At 39.1% G+C, this 13,600-nt stretch overlaps 1 protein-coding gene across 2 annotated transcripts in view; it reads left to right on the forward strand.

The window, feature by feature from the left end:
- Positions 1–214: 214 nt before the first annotated feature.
- The window catches only part of LOC119650153 (paired box protein Pax-6-like), an 89,018-nt gene continuing 75,632 nt past the window's right edge, over positions 215–13,600 (forward strand). Inside the window, exon 1 of one of the 2 annotated variants that reach the window (XM_038052694.1) lies at positions 215–1,462. In XM_038052694.1, coding sequence (XP_037908622.1) covers positions 1,321–1,462 — 142 coding nt within the window. In that variant the 5' untranslated portion in view covers positions 215–1,320. The remainder of the gene's footprint in view (positions 1,463–13,600) is intronic. The other variant, XM_038052695.1, reaches the window with a different exon arrangement.

Raw genomic sequence — 13,600 nt, forward strand, 5'->3', positions numbered from 1 at the left:
ATAACTCTCGTGAGAAGTCTAGAGATTCGGAGGAGGTCGGTGCAAAGTGCAGTAACAAGCATCCCAGGGAAGAGTGCAAGAGTCGCCAGGTATAACAGGTAAATGGCGCGTGTGTAGTTGCGCATGCATTAATGTGTGTTGTGGTTCTCGCAGTTGTTCATTTGTCCGGGGGAGGGTCGCGGTATGATCAGGCAGGCCGCCTCGCTCAGAGTATTCAGATTGACTTGACTGGTTCGAAGATACAGGTTTGGATTTAAGATTGCTCGCTGGCAGCCGTTTTTCGGTGAGCATATTTTCGCGCCCGGGTCTTTTCATTGTTCTACAGCGAGAAAAGTCGCGAAGTGGCAGGCGAACTTCGTGGTTCGCACACCACTTTCTCTCTCTCGCGCCCCTGGAGGAGTCGCTCGGGAGCTCGATACTTCCTTTCCATCACGTGCATTTGACCAAAGGCATTTACCTGTCCCGGCTCGGGTGCTACTGACTCTGCCTTCAACCGCCGCGTGCCCGTCACTCGTCCCGCTCGCTACCAGCACCTGTTCCAGTCTTTTTAGTATCGCAAGCGATTACGCGGTGTGTGTGAGTACTCAGGTTAAGCGCAGCCTTTTAGGCATCGGCGAGGCGGCAGCAGTGGTACGGCTTCTTGTTTCCGCTTAGGTGCAAAGCGGTTTGACTTTAGTCGTCCGTTCAGTGTTTACGTGTGTGCATCGTATTGGCGCGATTTGAATCCGATCCGGCAATTTCAATTCAGATTTAGATACAAATTGCCAAATTGGGAATTGTCTACCAAGTATAGATTCTCTAAGGACCTGGTCCATGGCTGAAGTGTGTGATGCCTGTTTTTTGGTTGATTTCTCTTCGGTACGGTTTATTTTTTGCATAGTTTGCGGAAGTTGCGTGACATGTTCGAGGATATTTGGTAACCTAAGAGAGATTGAATAACCGTTAACTCAATTCCCAAATTGCAAGTGGCTAACTCGAAATTGCGAGATGCATTCCCTAAACTGAAACAACTCTGCCCGCCGTTTCCCTGTGTCAGAGCAGAAACAATTATGCAAGTCCCTTGCAGAAACCAAAGTGCAGTGAATAGGTGCATTCGAAACTTTGATGATAGAATAGAAAACCAGAAGTTCTGAATTAATTAAAAACCTAACTCAATACTCGCATATCGAGCTCAACAGTTTCTCCTTTCCCATTCGTTCATATTTTTTTTATTAATAATTTTTATGAAATTTCTAAAGAGAAAAGTTAAGATTGTCTTGAAGAGAAGAAGAAGAAAATTTCCTTTAGTTTTCGGTTCAATTTTCGTTGTTAAACAGTGTCATGTTGATTGGATCGAATATTGGTAGTGAATTTGGACCGTTGCCTAGTGCCGCCCCGTGGAGCATGGAACCGCCAAGACCGCCATTGAGTGCGGGTGGCGGTCCACCACCGCCACCACCCACTCTCCCACTGTCACCTACAGGTAAGTGCCTTGTTTTTTTTTCGAAAAAAAAAAAAAAAAAATTTAAGGGAGACGGCACGTTCCCTTGTGACCGCCCCCTGAGAAGATAATCTGAAGACAGGGAATTAGAGAATCTTAACAATTCGTTTGTTTACTGTTTTAGGCAAGAACCCGATAGGAGTAATTAGGCGCGTCAAATAAAGATAATCTTTATTAACTTTTCCGGAAAATTTCCAACGGAATAAATAAATCTACGAAAACTAGAAGATTGTTTACTATAGTTCTTTGAAAGTGTTAGTTAAATTTCAACCTTTTGACCTCGTTGAATTGAGTTTGAATTTCAGTGGTCGTGGGTGCTTGCGTTCGTCTTTGTGCGTGTTTCCCCGCCTCAGGCTTATCACTTCTATAGCATTAAGTGTGACGATACATGCACAGCAGCTTCCTTTTCTGCAAGTCTAATTTACATCTATTTCTATGATGTACTCGAGGCAGAGAATAGTTTTCATCTTTGGGTTGCAAATGTTCGTTGTGCCTTTTAAAAATTTATGAAGCTCAGATAAAATTGAGTTCATAACAAGAAAGGTGAGTTAGTTCTTGAAACGAGCAGTTTTGAAGGTTTGACAAATTTTCGTGCCTCCTCTTCTGTCGCACTCTCACATCTTTGAGCCTTGAACTAACATTGAATTCAGAATCGGTTTATTTACTGAAATTATCTTTTCACTAGAGTTTCGGAGCCAAATTAATCGGAAATGTGTTTAAGAAGAGGCTTATTCAGGAGAATGGGTCTTAAAAACTTCCTTTTCAGTACCTAGTTTATTATTGAGTGCTTTATTTCATATACATGATGTCACCTACGAAGTTACCCTATATGCCATGGAGATGAAACCTGAGGCTGCAAAAAAAAAAAAAGAGATAATATTGGCGCAGGGCTTCGCAGTGTCATTAGTTGGCATCAAACATCTGAATAATGCAAACCTTTATAAAGGTACCAGGGTTGGTGTATACCATTTCAGCTAACTACTTTCACGAATGTCAAATGGAACATAACTCTAACGGAAACCTGTCATTATCGGCTCTTTATTTCGCTCCTCCTCCTTTTCTATCATGCAAATGGTGATTTCAGATGTGCAATAAGGATTCTTTTTTAAAGATAAGAGCATTCTGCCTTTATGGGGCAATGTTCAACTTTTACAGTTCTGAAGAGATCGAAGATATGGGGGGTGGTCTCATTTTCAAATTAGCTTAAGTTGGAAGCATGGATAGTGCTTACCCACCATCACTTCAGTGACAAAAAGTGAGGCTTATCAAACATGCTTATTGAGGTGAATATAGCCATATATATCTGACTTTGTTAGCCTACTTACCTGTCAAAATAACTCATGTGATACGAGTATCTTGAACAGATGTAGATGCGGTCTTAGTCTGCCAAGATAGTTTCTAGAAATATTTATGTTTTCTAAAGAGGAATCCTTGGTAGTATATGCGGAGAGAAAATTAAATAACATTGACCTTACAATTTTCAGCAAAAAGTTCGATTTTATCAAATGAAATGTGTGTTGTGTGTTTCGCAACATCTGACCTGAGGTGTTATCTATTGCGCGTTTTGCTAGTTCTGCCTCCTTTAGATGTTCCCTTACTTCGGCCTGATTGAAACTTTTCGTTTGGCTTATATATGCGATATAATCATCTGTTTTCATTTTCCACTTTCCTGTCCTTCGTAGTTGTGAAACAATTCTTGAGGAAATGTTCCCTCCCCTTGATGATGATCCTTTTTGTCTTTGTCCTTTGTTTTTTTTCTTGTTCCCTACGCTTGATGATGATCCTTTTTGGCTTTGTCCTTTGTTTTTTTCGTGTTCATATAAGTTTGCGCTTTTAGTTTATACCATTTTCTCGCCAATATCCTTTACTCTTTCCTATGATTGGTCATCCATAACCCGATTTCAGAAAACTTTCGCGTATTAACTGTCAACCAAAAGTTCATAGATACACAAAACCCAGAGGCTCGCCTGAACAAAACAATTTTTTTGATTCCTTTTTTTGGTCCAGCTTTCTTTTCTTCTAATTAAGACTATTAAAAGTGTTCTCCTATAGGACAGTTTTCGGAAATTGTTTTTTTCTTTTCTATTTGTTTTGGAAGAAAATATGCTCGGAATATACTGCAGAAATTTGAGACCGCAATTCAAAATTTTTACCAAGTTACAGCAAATAGAATGGCACAAAACGAAAACTTTAAGCGCGTTTTTCTCGAAACCACACTTTTTTGACTGGTGGGATGCAAAATTAAAATTCGATTGAACCGATCGGGGTTAAATTTTGAAGTATAATTCTATACTGTGTTATGTTATGGGGCTATTACGGGACGAATGACTTGGGTAATGTAGTATTCGTGGAGGGGAACATGGATGCGAATATGTACATCGATATTTTAAAGAAAGTCTACATGACAGCGCAGAGAAGTTTGGCATTTGTCAACCATTAATGATATGCCGAGAGAGTGACCCGAAATATAAAGTGTGACAAACACGTTTTTTTCGACCTCAGGGTTTTATTTGATCCTTTTTTGGTGATTTTCTTTGGATTGTATCCAACAGACTGTGTGTTACGTTCTTGTCAAAAAACAAAAGAAATACAACTGCTTTCACCACCCTTTCTGAATATTTATGTATTTCGTACTACGGTGTTCGAATTTCAGGTTTGCTCACTCACATATATACATGTGTAACTTCAACACCACTCATTATACGACCAAGTCTGTGTTACATAAAAATCTCAAAACCGTAAACAAACCGTGAATGTGCGAAAGGGTTTCATTCGATTCGGTTCATTTTCGGTTGCGAACCAAAACGTACCGAACCGAATGAAACCGTATACGTGTGAAACAAGCCTTAGTTTAGTTTAATTTAATTTAGTGAGGAAGCTTAAAATTATCTGCGGGGTTCGTACGTTTTTGCGAATCTGAGAACATTATCCAGAGGCAAAGAGTGCGCAGATTCTTCATTACAGGAAATCTTGAGGTGTCTTCATCTTAGATTTGTGGAAGGCGGGCAGCCGCATATCAAGTGTAGGATCCTCCGCTCATCTTTCTCACATTGGCTACATATAGGTGAGACCTAGACCCTAATTTTTTCCATGTGTTAGTTTAGGGAGCTTTTCAAGTCCTAGTCTCCAAGGGATAACAAAAATGCTACTTTAGCAGACCTGGGCTGTTCCACAAGGATTTTGTCTGCAGTATGAATTCGGATACCTTAGTTCCTTTATTTCCTAGTTCAGCGAGCAAATAATAAGATTAAAAAGATTTCCATTTCCCTCTGGAGAGTTGTCTGACCATCTTTTCTCCTCCCGGCTGAAACAACATTTCTAGAGGAATGTCATATGTGATATCCAAACCTCATGGATTTACCCCGGCAAAACATTTTACAGCTTGCAGATGTCAATCATATGGGACCATCAATTCGTTGATGCTTAGTTTCGAGCGGACAATTTTAAGTTAATTGTAAATTGGCTGAATTTTTATCCATGAAATTAAAATTTCCTTTATTTTCTTTGAATTGCTGATTTCGCATGATCGATCGCACAATAGTAATTCCAGTGCCTTCGCCAATGCTACAGTATTTATTTTGTGGCCCAAAAGCTATGAAATATTGATCCGATCTTTTTTCAATTAGTCCCCTGTTTGGAAGCGTAGGGCTCTGTAATTGTTACCAAATGATCTCCATATTCTTGTATCATAAATTGAAAAAAAAAACTAGGTGGTCAAGGTTTTCAATATGAAAGGTTTTGTATATTTTTTATGTAAGAAATTTTGAAACTAATGTAAAATTAACTAAACTAAACCTCTTTGGAAAAGTACTAATCGAGGTATTTCATATGAAATCCCACATGGTAAAATTATGTTATTTGTTGGTCACAAATCCAAATTTCGTGTGAATAAGTGGAACAGTTCCCGAGAAAAGTGCGTGTGATAGGCAGACGGGTAAACAGACAGATAGGCAGCGAGGTTTTAATAAGGTTTTGTTTTAAAAAACTTAACAACCAAAAGGGTCTTTCAAAATCCATTTAAATTTATCTATATTTTCAGCAGATATTGGGCTAGTCAATAAATCATTTCTTATAACATGTTTTGTTTTGGCAGTTTTTTAAATGGCTGCTCTGATGGAGGATTTTGTTTGTAGTTTACATCTTTGGCCTTGGTTTTCGTTGTAATCGCTTCTTGAAAACTACTTTGAAAATTGTTCCCAATTGGGAGAATCCAAATTTAATATTTCCAAAAAACTGAATATTTTGTTTGTTCATTTTCTCTGCTTTGTACTAATTACCAAAGAATGAGAAATCTTAGAAAGAACCCAGAAGGCTTTCTGTTTAAATAGACCTTCAACTTCCATCACAGAGAATAGTGATAAAAGGTTTAAGGTGAACTTAGATACGCACAGTTATCTATATTGAAGCCTCTAAGCGTGGGGGGGAAGGGGGAAGTTAATTTGATGCAACCTTGGTCAATGTCATATATTGTATGCCCAACTGTATTTTAGAGCATTATTGGCTAATAATAGTTTATCTTTAATCTCTTTCAATCCTGATATGACTCTTAATATTTCCCAAGATTTATTCCTAGTAGTCCAATTGGAACCTAATTATGTGGGGAAGTTATTTGGGCTCGGGAGAAAATCATGGCCTCTTCCATGAATTTGCACAATAAAATCAAACTCTTACCACCGTTAGATAGTTCGCCCTCACCCTCTCAAACTGAAGAAGGGAACAACTGGTTCTTGAAATATCCATATATGCACAAATATACCGGGACTGCCCTTTGGTTCAACATCAAAGCCCGGATCCATTTTAGTGTTTTTTAAGGTCGAACGCCATCACAGTGATCTCATGGTGTGATGAATACATCAACCAACATGGTTTATACAAAATCCATTGCAGTGTCATCTGCCCTGTTGCCCTCTATGGTACCAAGGGCGAAATTAGTATTGATGATATCTGAGTAGATGGAAAATGATCAAAAAGCGATCGAAACAGAGATGGATTCAACGGGACAAAGGCCAGAGAAGAAGAAGAATGCGTTAGCTCCCGATAGTGTTCAAATAGAATCTTTTTAAGGTCATCGAAAAGTCTTTACCTTGAGCTCAACGCCCTCTAAATTATTTCGTTAGGGAATTTCCATTTTTATGAAATTTTGTAGTCGGGCTAAGTGTTGAGAAGCTTGCCTCTTTTTGGGGCAGTTCTTCAAATTTTCTTAAAATATACTAACATATTTTATTTGCCAATTGGACCCTTTGCCTTACTCGATTAATTTCATTCACCTTATTAATGAAATTTCGTTAGTTATTTATTAAGATCTTGTGCTGCTTGTGATCCTTTTTCACTGGATATTAAGCTCTTCCATCCATTGGAATGATAATTTTGTCTTTATTTGTTCTGTTGCTGTTATATTCCATAAGCTTCGTCAGAGTTACCCGTACGATAGCAGGGTCGACTCGTATGGAACAGTTTCAACACTCCTTTCGGTGGTACACTTGGTTTGGGGAATTTAAGGGGCTCTCAAATTTTCCTTGATTTTTTATTGGGTGCCATTGCTCATTTGGTTCGTTTTATTTAAAGAAAGAGATATTACATTCCTTCTTTCTTTACTACCAGATGTATACAGTCTTTGGCGCCTTCAAATACCATAGTGAGATGGTTCTGTTTAACAACAGAAAGCCTTTGGTGGTATCTTCCTTTAGTAGATTCGCAGAGTAGTTCAAGTAGTTTCAACTAGTTGAGTACCTCTGCGACATTTTAACTGGAATTTGGAGTAAATACAACTCTCTTTTCAAGGCCCAAAATCTCTTTGATTTCTTAAGGCAGTGAGTCAGTGGTTTTTCAGTAATATTCTATTTATGTAATCCTCTTAATTCCGCCATCTCAATAATCAATTTATATTAGGTTGTTGCAAATGAAATGTCGGATATTTGAGTAAAATTTCAAAAAACTATAACTTTTATGATAATTAATTTTATTAGTCAAAATAAGAACCAGCAGCTTCAATGCACTTCTCCCAACGAGATACAAGGGCATTTATTCCAGTTTCGTAAAAGTCTGGGTTTCTAGAGCTAAGAAATTCTTCAAAGGCACTTTTGACAGCTACTTCATTGCTGAATTGTTTCCCCGCCAAAAAGTGATCCAAATGCTTAAAAAAGTGGTAGTCGGTTGGCGAGAGGTCGGGTGAATATGGTGGATGAGGAAGAGTCTCATATCGTAATTCATTTGATTTTTGGACCGTCATTCTGGAAACATGAGGTCGGGCGTTATCATGGAGCAGTATCACTCCATCTCTGTTGACCAATCTAGGCCGCTGAACACGTAATTTCTCGTGCATTTCATCAAGTTGGGCACAATATTTCTCTGCATTAATTGTTTCACCACGCTCCAAAAACGAATAATTCCAGATGCAGACCACCAAACAGTTACCACTACCTTCTTCGGGTGAAGGCTCGGTTTTGGCATGTGTTGTGGAGGCTGATCGGCATTTAGCCATTGCGCTGATCTGCGACGGTTGTCGTACAATATCCACTTTTCATCGCATGTCACTATTCTGCGCAAAAAGGGATTGTTCCTGTTGCGGTTGAGTGGAGAACTGGATATTTCCATTCGCAGCGCCATGTTTTGCTCGTTGAGTTCATGCGGAACCCACTTATCAAGCTTCTTCACCTTTCCAAGCTGTTGTAAGTGCCGAGATACTGTCGAATAGTGTACGCCTATTTTCTCTGCAATGTCACGAATCGATGATCGGTGATCAGATTCCACTATCAAACGCAACTCGTCGTTGTCGATCGATGGTCCTGGGTCCTGATCGGAATTTTTCGAACCACCGCTGTGTCGTTCGTTCGTTTGCTGCGTCAGCTCCAAATGCTCTGCAAATGTTTCTGGTTGCCTCCGCTGCGTTGTGACCAAGTTTAAATTCATATAGAAAAAGTAGACGTTTTTGACTCCCTTCCATGCTTTTTTCTTTGAGTTTTACTTGGAACTTCAATGACGATTGAAACTGAAATGATTCCTTGATCGAACGAACGACTATTTATACTCAATTATCCCATACCACCAGAGTCACCTTGCGGCAGTTTTAAACATTAAAATCATAACTAACTTCACTTCATTGAAAAATCCGACATTTCATTTGCAACAACCTAATACTTTGTAGACCAAGAATTATATTAAATGTAGCATTTTGCTTAGTGGTGGCTTGTCTATACATGCCCATGCACGAAGACAGGCCAGCTATAAGTGGAATAATCCAATTATCCTAACTATATATTCATCATTGATTGTTTCGCCCTTCCAGGCCCAAATTTTTAAACACTGGAATGACGATCACGTCTTTAATGTAAATTCCTCTGTTCTAAGAGGAATTCGGAATTCGTTGTCCAGTTTATTACCTTTAATAATTATTTTTTAATTTGACCCTAATCTCATTTTATTTGACTTAAAGGCTGGAATGACAGATCCTTCAAGTTAAGTCGTCGATCTTCTTCATGCCTCATTTGTAGACAACTATATGCAATGGATCTGTATGCGAAGCGAGGCTTCTCTTTGGCCGTAATAATATTTCGAATACATGTGCTAGTGAACGAGCGGCAAAAGCATTACTTACTATCCAGTCGTATCCTTCGTTAAGGGATATGATCTTTGTCTTTTATGAACTTGGTGACTGTTATGAGAATTCTTTAATTCGGATCAAGGAAACTATATACAAGAGGTGAAACTGCTAGGCAAACCTTGAATTTGTCGGTATGAATTAGGTGTCGTACGGTTGGCGGGGTTTGTCAATCAACGCTGCAAATGCGCTATGAGAATCAAAGATTGGTTTCTTTGACTTTAATTTCAGATCCTCATTCTCGACTTTTCTCAAACTCCGTCATCGATTTGTATTTGGTGTACTAATCTCGTTACATTTTTTTCGATCATCCAAATCTTTTCTGAAGGTCAATCGGCACACAGGATCATTCATCATCATCATCAACGGCGCAACAACCGGTATCCGGTCTAGGCCTGCCTTAATAAGGAACTCCAGACATCCCGGTTTTGCGCCGAGGTCCATCAATTCGATATCCCCTTAGGATCATTGAAGGACTTAATGGTATCTGATTCAATTTACTTTGTCAAATCCGGTTACTTAGATAATTTATTCCCAGGATTTCAATTCTCTTTTCGATTTTTCATTACGGGTGAAATAATATTGGTTAATTCAGTATTTAAGGGGTAACACCATTTTAAAGGCCTAAAAAAGGGACCTTTTAAAATTTTTTTTCAGGTTGTGGAAAAAATGCGGCTCAATAGGTTGCGGTGGGCGGGTCACTTAATCCGTATGGATGAGGATGATCCAGTCCAAAAAGTCTTTATAGATATAAGGTGTGACAAGCAGAGAGACAGATGGACGGACGAACATAGAGACAGTAAACGGATTTTAATAGGGTTTCATTCTACACAAAACCTTAACAAGATGACTGACCGGTCAATAAAAGTAGTTGAAATGAACTTATCAAAAATTACTTACGTCATTCTCCGCGAAATTTCATTGTGAAGATGTGGTTTAATTTTCAAGTAAAAAAATTGAAAACTCTTGTAGTTAAGTAGCGTGCCATTTTGAAAAAGCATGTAAGGGGAAAATGCGTTTAAAGACGTTATAGTTATCGAAACCCCCTTCGGACGTTATAAGGGGAACTCGAAATTCCATCGAAATTGTTTTTTTTTTTTCAAAATTTCACTTATTGCCTCATATTCTTCAGACTTCAAAGTATTTTTTGAGTTAACAGAAAAAAATATTTTTAGAAAATCCTACACTGGTTTTACTCTTCACCGTGTAGTTGACCTGTTGATTATGTTGTGCGAAATACAAAACCTTATTAATTTAAAAAAAGTTGAATGACGGTTTCGTTCAGGACCGAGGCAGCATTTTTAAATAGTAGGAAAGAGTAAGATGAAATTATTCGCTATATTCTCCAACCTCATTCTGGTGAAGGTAAAAACATAGGCTTGTGAAAAATCATACTGTCTCCATTAAAGATTCTCTGAGCCTGTAGCGTGAAAATGGTTCACTTTCCTTCGTTCTGGTAATTCTCATAGGAAAGTGAACTCCTTCCTGGGCATCTAGGCACCGAAAGAGCTTGTGAAATTCTTTGAAAGGTCACCGGAATGTCAATTGATCGCAAAACTGAAACATTTACGCAAAACCGGATAGTTCCTTATAAGTTAGGAGTGACTAAGGTGAAGAAGAGGTATTTCAAAAATCTGTCATAGCTAGTGATGAAATGCGAATTTTTTTTTGGCTCGCCTCAAGATTTGACATGCTAGGCGGTTGTTTAGTTAACCTACAGTACCCACTTTCAGTTTTACCATTTTCTTCATTTTTTTGGACTTGGAATTATCGAAGAAAAAGTGTACTCAAAGCAATTTTTTTTAGCTTTTATAGTTAAAGTGATGTAAAATTAGCCTAGACAGAGAGTGTTTGCGAAGGAATTCAGCATCTCACAGTCCGATTCCGCAACACGAACCCCGTTGCACTAAAGAAGGGTAGGAAACATTGGAGAAAATCAACTGAGGGGCAGGATCGTCTGTTTGTTTGTATTGTGTTAAGAGATCCATTTCAAATGTGTCTTCATGTCGCAAATTAGGCCGACAACATATGGAAGTTGGGGGTCACGGCAGGTAAGGCTAAAATCATTTTGCGATGAACAATGAAGTTTGTTTTTTTATGTCTTATTTATGTTACGCCCTTCGATGGCTTGCACAAACCCCTCACTTGAATCCGATGGAATATCTGTAGGAAATCATTGACAAAAAGATGAGCGAACTTAATTTCACAAAAAAAAGTGACCTACACACCGCCAATGAGTAAGATTGCGTGAGACTTCCGAAGGATCTGATTTTTTGGTTTGTTGACTCCATGTTTCAGCGTTGTTGTGCAGATATTACTGCAAAATGATATTGAATGATATGAATTCGCATACTTGTCCATCTCATCATTCTTATTAAAGTGTATGGCAAAAAATTCGTAATTTTAGTGAGGCACCACGTTTATTTTTCACCCAAGATACTGATAGAAGTGGCTAGAATGCAAGTGGTTACTTTATGAACACTTTTCCAAAAATTTAGGTTACACATCTTATTCTACATAAAATATTCTACAAAATCATATTTAAAGCATATAATCATCATTAATGGCGCAACAACCGGTATCGGGTCTAGGCCTGCCTTAATAAGGAACTTCAGACATCCCGGTTTTGCGCCGAGGTCCACCAATTCCATATCCCTAAAAGCTGTCTGGCGTCCTGACCTACGCCATCGCTCCATCTTAGGCAGGGTCTGTTTCGTCTTCTTTTTCTACCATAGATATTGCCCTTATAGACTTTCCGGGCGGGATAATCCTCATCCATACGGATTAAGTAACTCTCCCACCGTAACCTATTGAGCCGGATTTTATCCACAACCACAACGGTCATGGTATCGCTCATAGATTTCGTCATTGTGTAGGCTACGGAATCGTCCATCCTCATGTAGGGGACCAAAAATTCTTCGGAGGATTCTTCTCTCGAACGGGGCCAAAAGTTCGTAATTCTTCTTGCTAAGAACCCAAGTTTCCGAGGAATACATGAGGACTGGCAAGATCATTGTCTTGTACAGTAAGAGCTTTGACCCTATGGTGAGACGTTTCGAGCGAAACAGTTTTTGTAAGCTGAAATAGGCTCTGTTGGCTGGCAACAACCGGGCGCGGATTTCACCATCGTAGTTGTTATCGGTTGTGATTTTCGACCCTGGATAGGAGAAATTGGGAAATACTTAGCCAAAAAAGGGAAACTGGTACTATATCCAAAATGCAGCGCCCGCCTCTATAATACACCTTCTGCTGCGTTAAGCAGTGCCTCTTCAAGAGTCATTTCTTCTGGGACATCGGATCATCGAGCTTCCGATGAAAGGTCAGCTGACGCAGCTACGAATATCCACATACCTGATTTGTCAGTGACATTAAACAACAATGACAGTCTCCTACATAAATCAAGTTTCAGCTTGCTGTACACCACTGGTGCAGCAGTCGTCAAAGGAAAACCTCCCAAACAATTGTTTGTCTTGAGGTTCATCTTCGACACCTCCTCGGATGACATCCTGAACTAAGTTAAAAATAAACTAGGATATTTTTACTAATGTAAGTTAATGAGGGCCAATAATCCAGGCCGAATCAAAGCGTTTTTCAAAATTACCTACCCACATGACTTGAAGGGATTGAATCATCTGTTGTTTTGGTCTCCTGGCGTTTTCATCAAGGGTTATCAGCGGCAAACTCACTCTGTAAATTTCCGGAAGAATCGTCGCAATTATCATCACAATTAATGCCGTTCTCCATAAACTACCAAAATATGTGGGGTTTCAGGACCAAGCTGCCGGCTTAATTCTAGTGTACACAATGGAGAGCTTCTCGATGGTTACTCTGTCCTTCGTTGCGATCGCGATTTGCAAGTGTCAGGTCAACTCACGGGGGGTGGTGTTTTAATTGCAGTTAGAAAACATTTTTCTATTACTCCCACCGTATCCTTATGTGCCCGACCTTATGAGTCGCAAATTGCCTAATTTCTCCTCCAAAAAGTGCCCCGTTTATAACATCATTTACCTACCGTCCTTATTCGTATCCAGACTATCATATCGAGGAATTTCTTGATGTACTTTCAGATGTAATCTCGGTCAAATATCCTGGTTTACCTTTCATCCTCTGCGGGGACTTCCATTTTCCTTCCATTGAATGACCAGATTCCCTTGGTGTTCGCATTCACCCTAACAATTTGATCCCTATGCACTTAGGTCTAATTGCGTTTATGAATTCTTCTTCCGCCTCCAAATTTAATGTTAATCGTAATCACAATAACCATATTCTCCATTTGATATTGATCAACATTCCTCACAATCGCTTCATGTTATTTCCTAGCGATTCGCCTTACCTTAAAATTGACGCTCACCATCCGTCTCTGGAAATTTTAATCGATACAACATATTGCCGCCTGATAAGGCGCCCAAATTCAACTTTCACAAGGTTGATTTTCGAGCTCTGAATGATTTTCGTAAAGCAGTTGACTGGAATGGTGCGTTAGAAAATCTACCATCCAACCAGGCTGTTTTGGTATTTCATGA

Source organism: Hermetia illucens, chromosome 2 (genome assembly GCF_905115235.1).
Source record: "Hermetia illucens chromosome 2, iHerIll2.2.curated.20191125, whole genome shotgun sequence".
Classification (NCBI taxonomy): domain Eukaryota; kingdom Metazoa; phylum Arthropoda; class Insecta; order Diptera; family Stratiomyidae; genus Hermetia; species Hermetia illucens.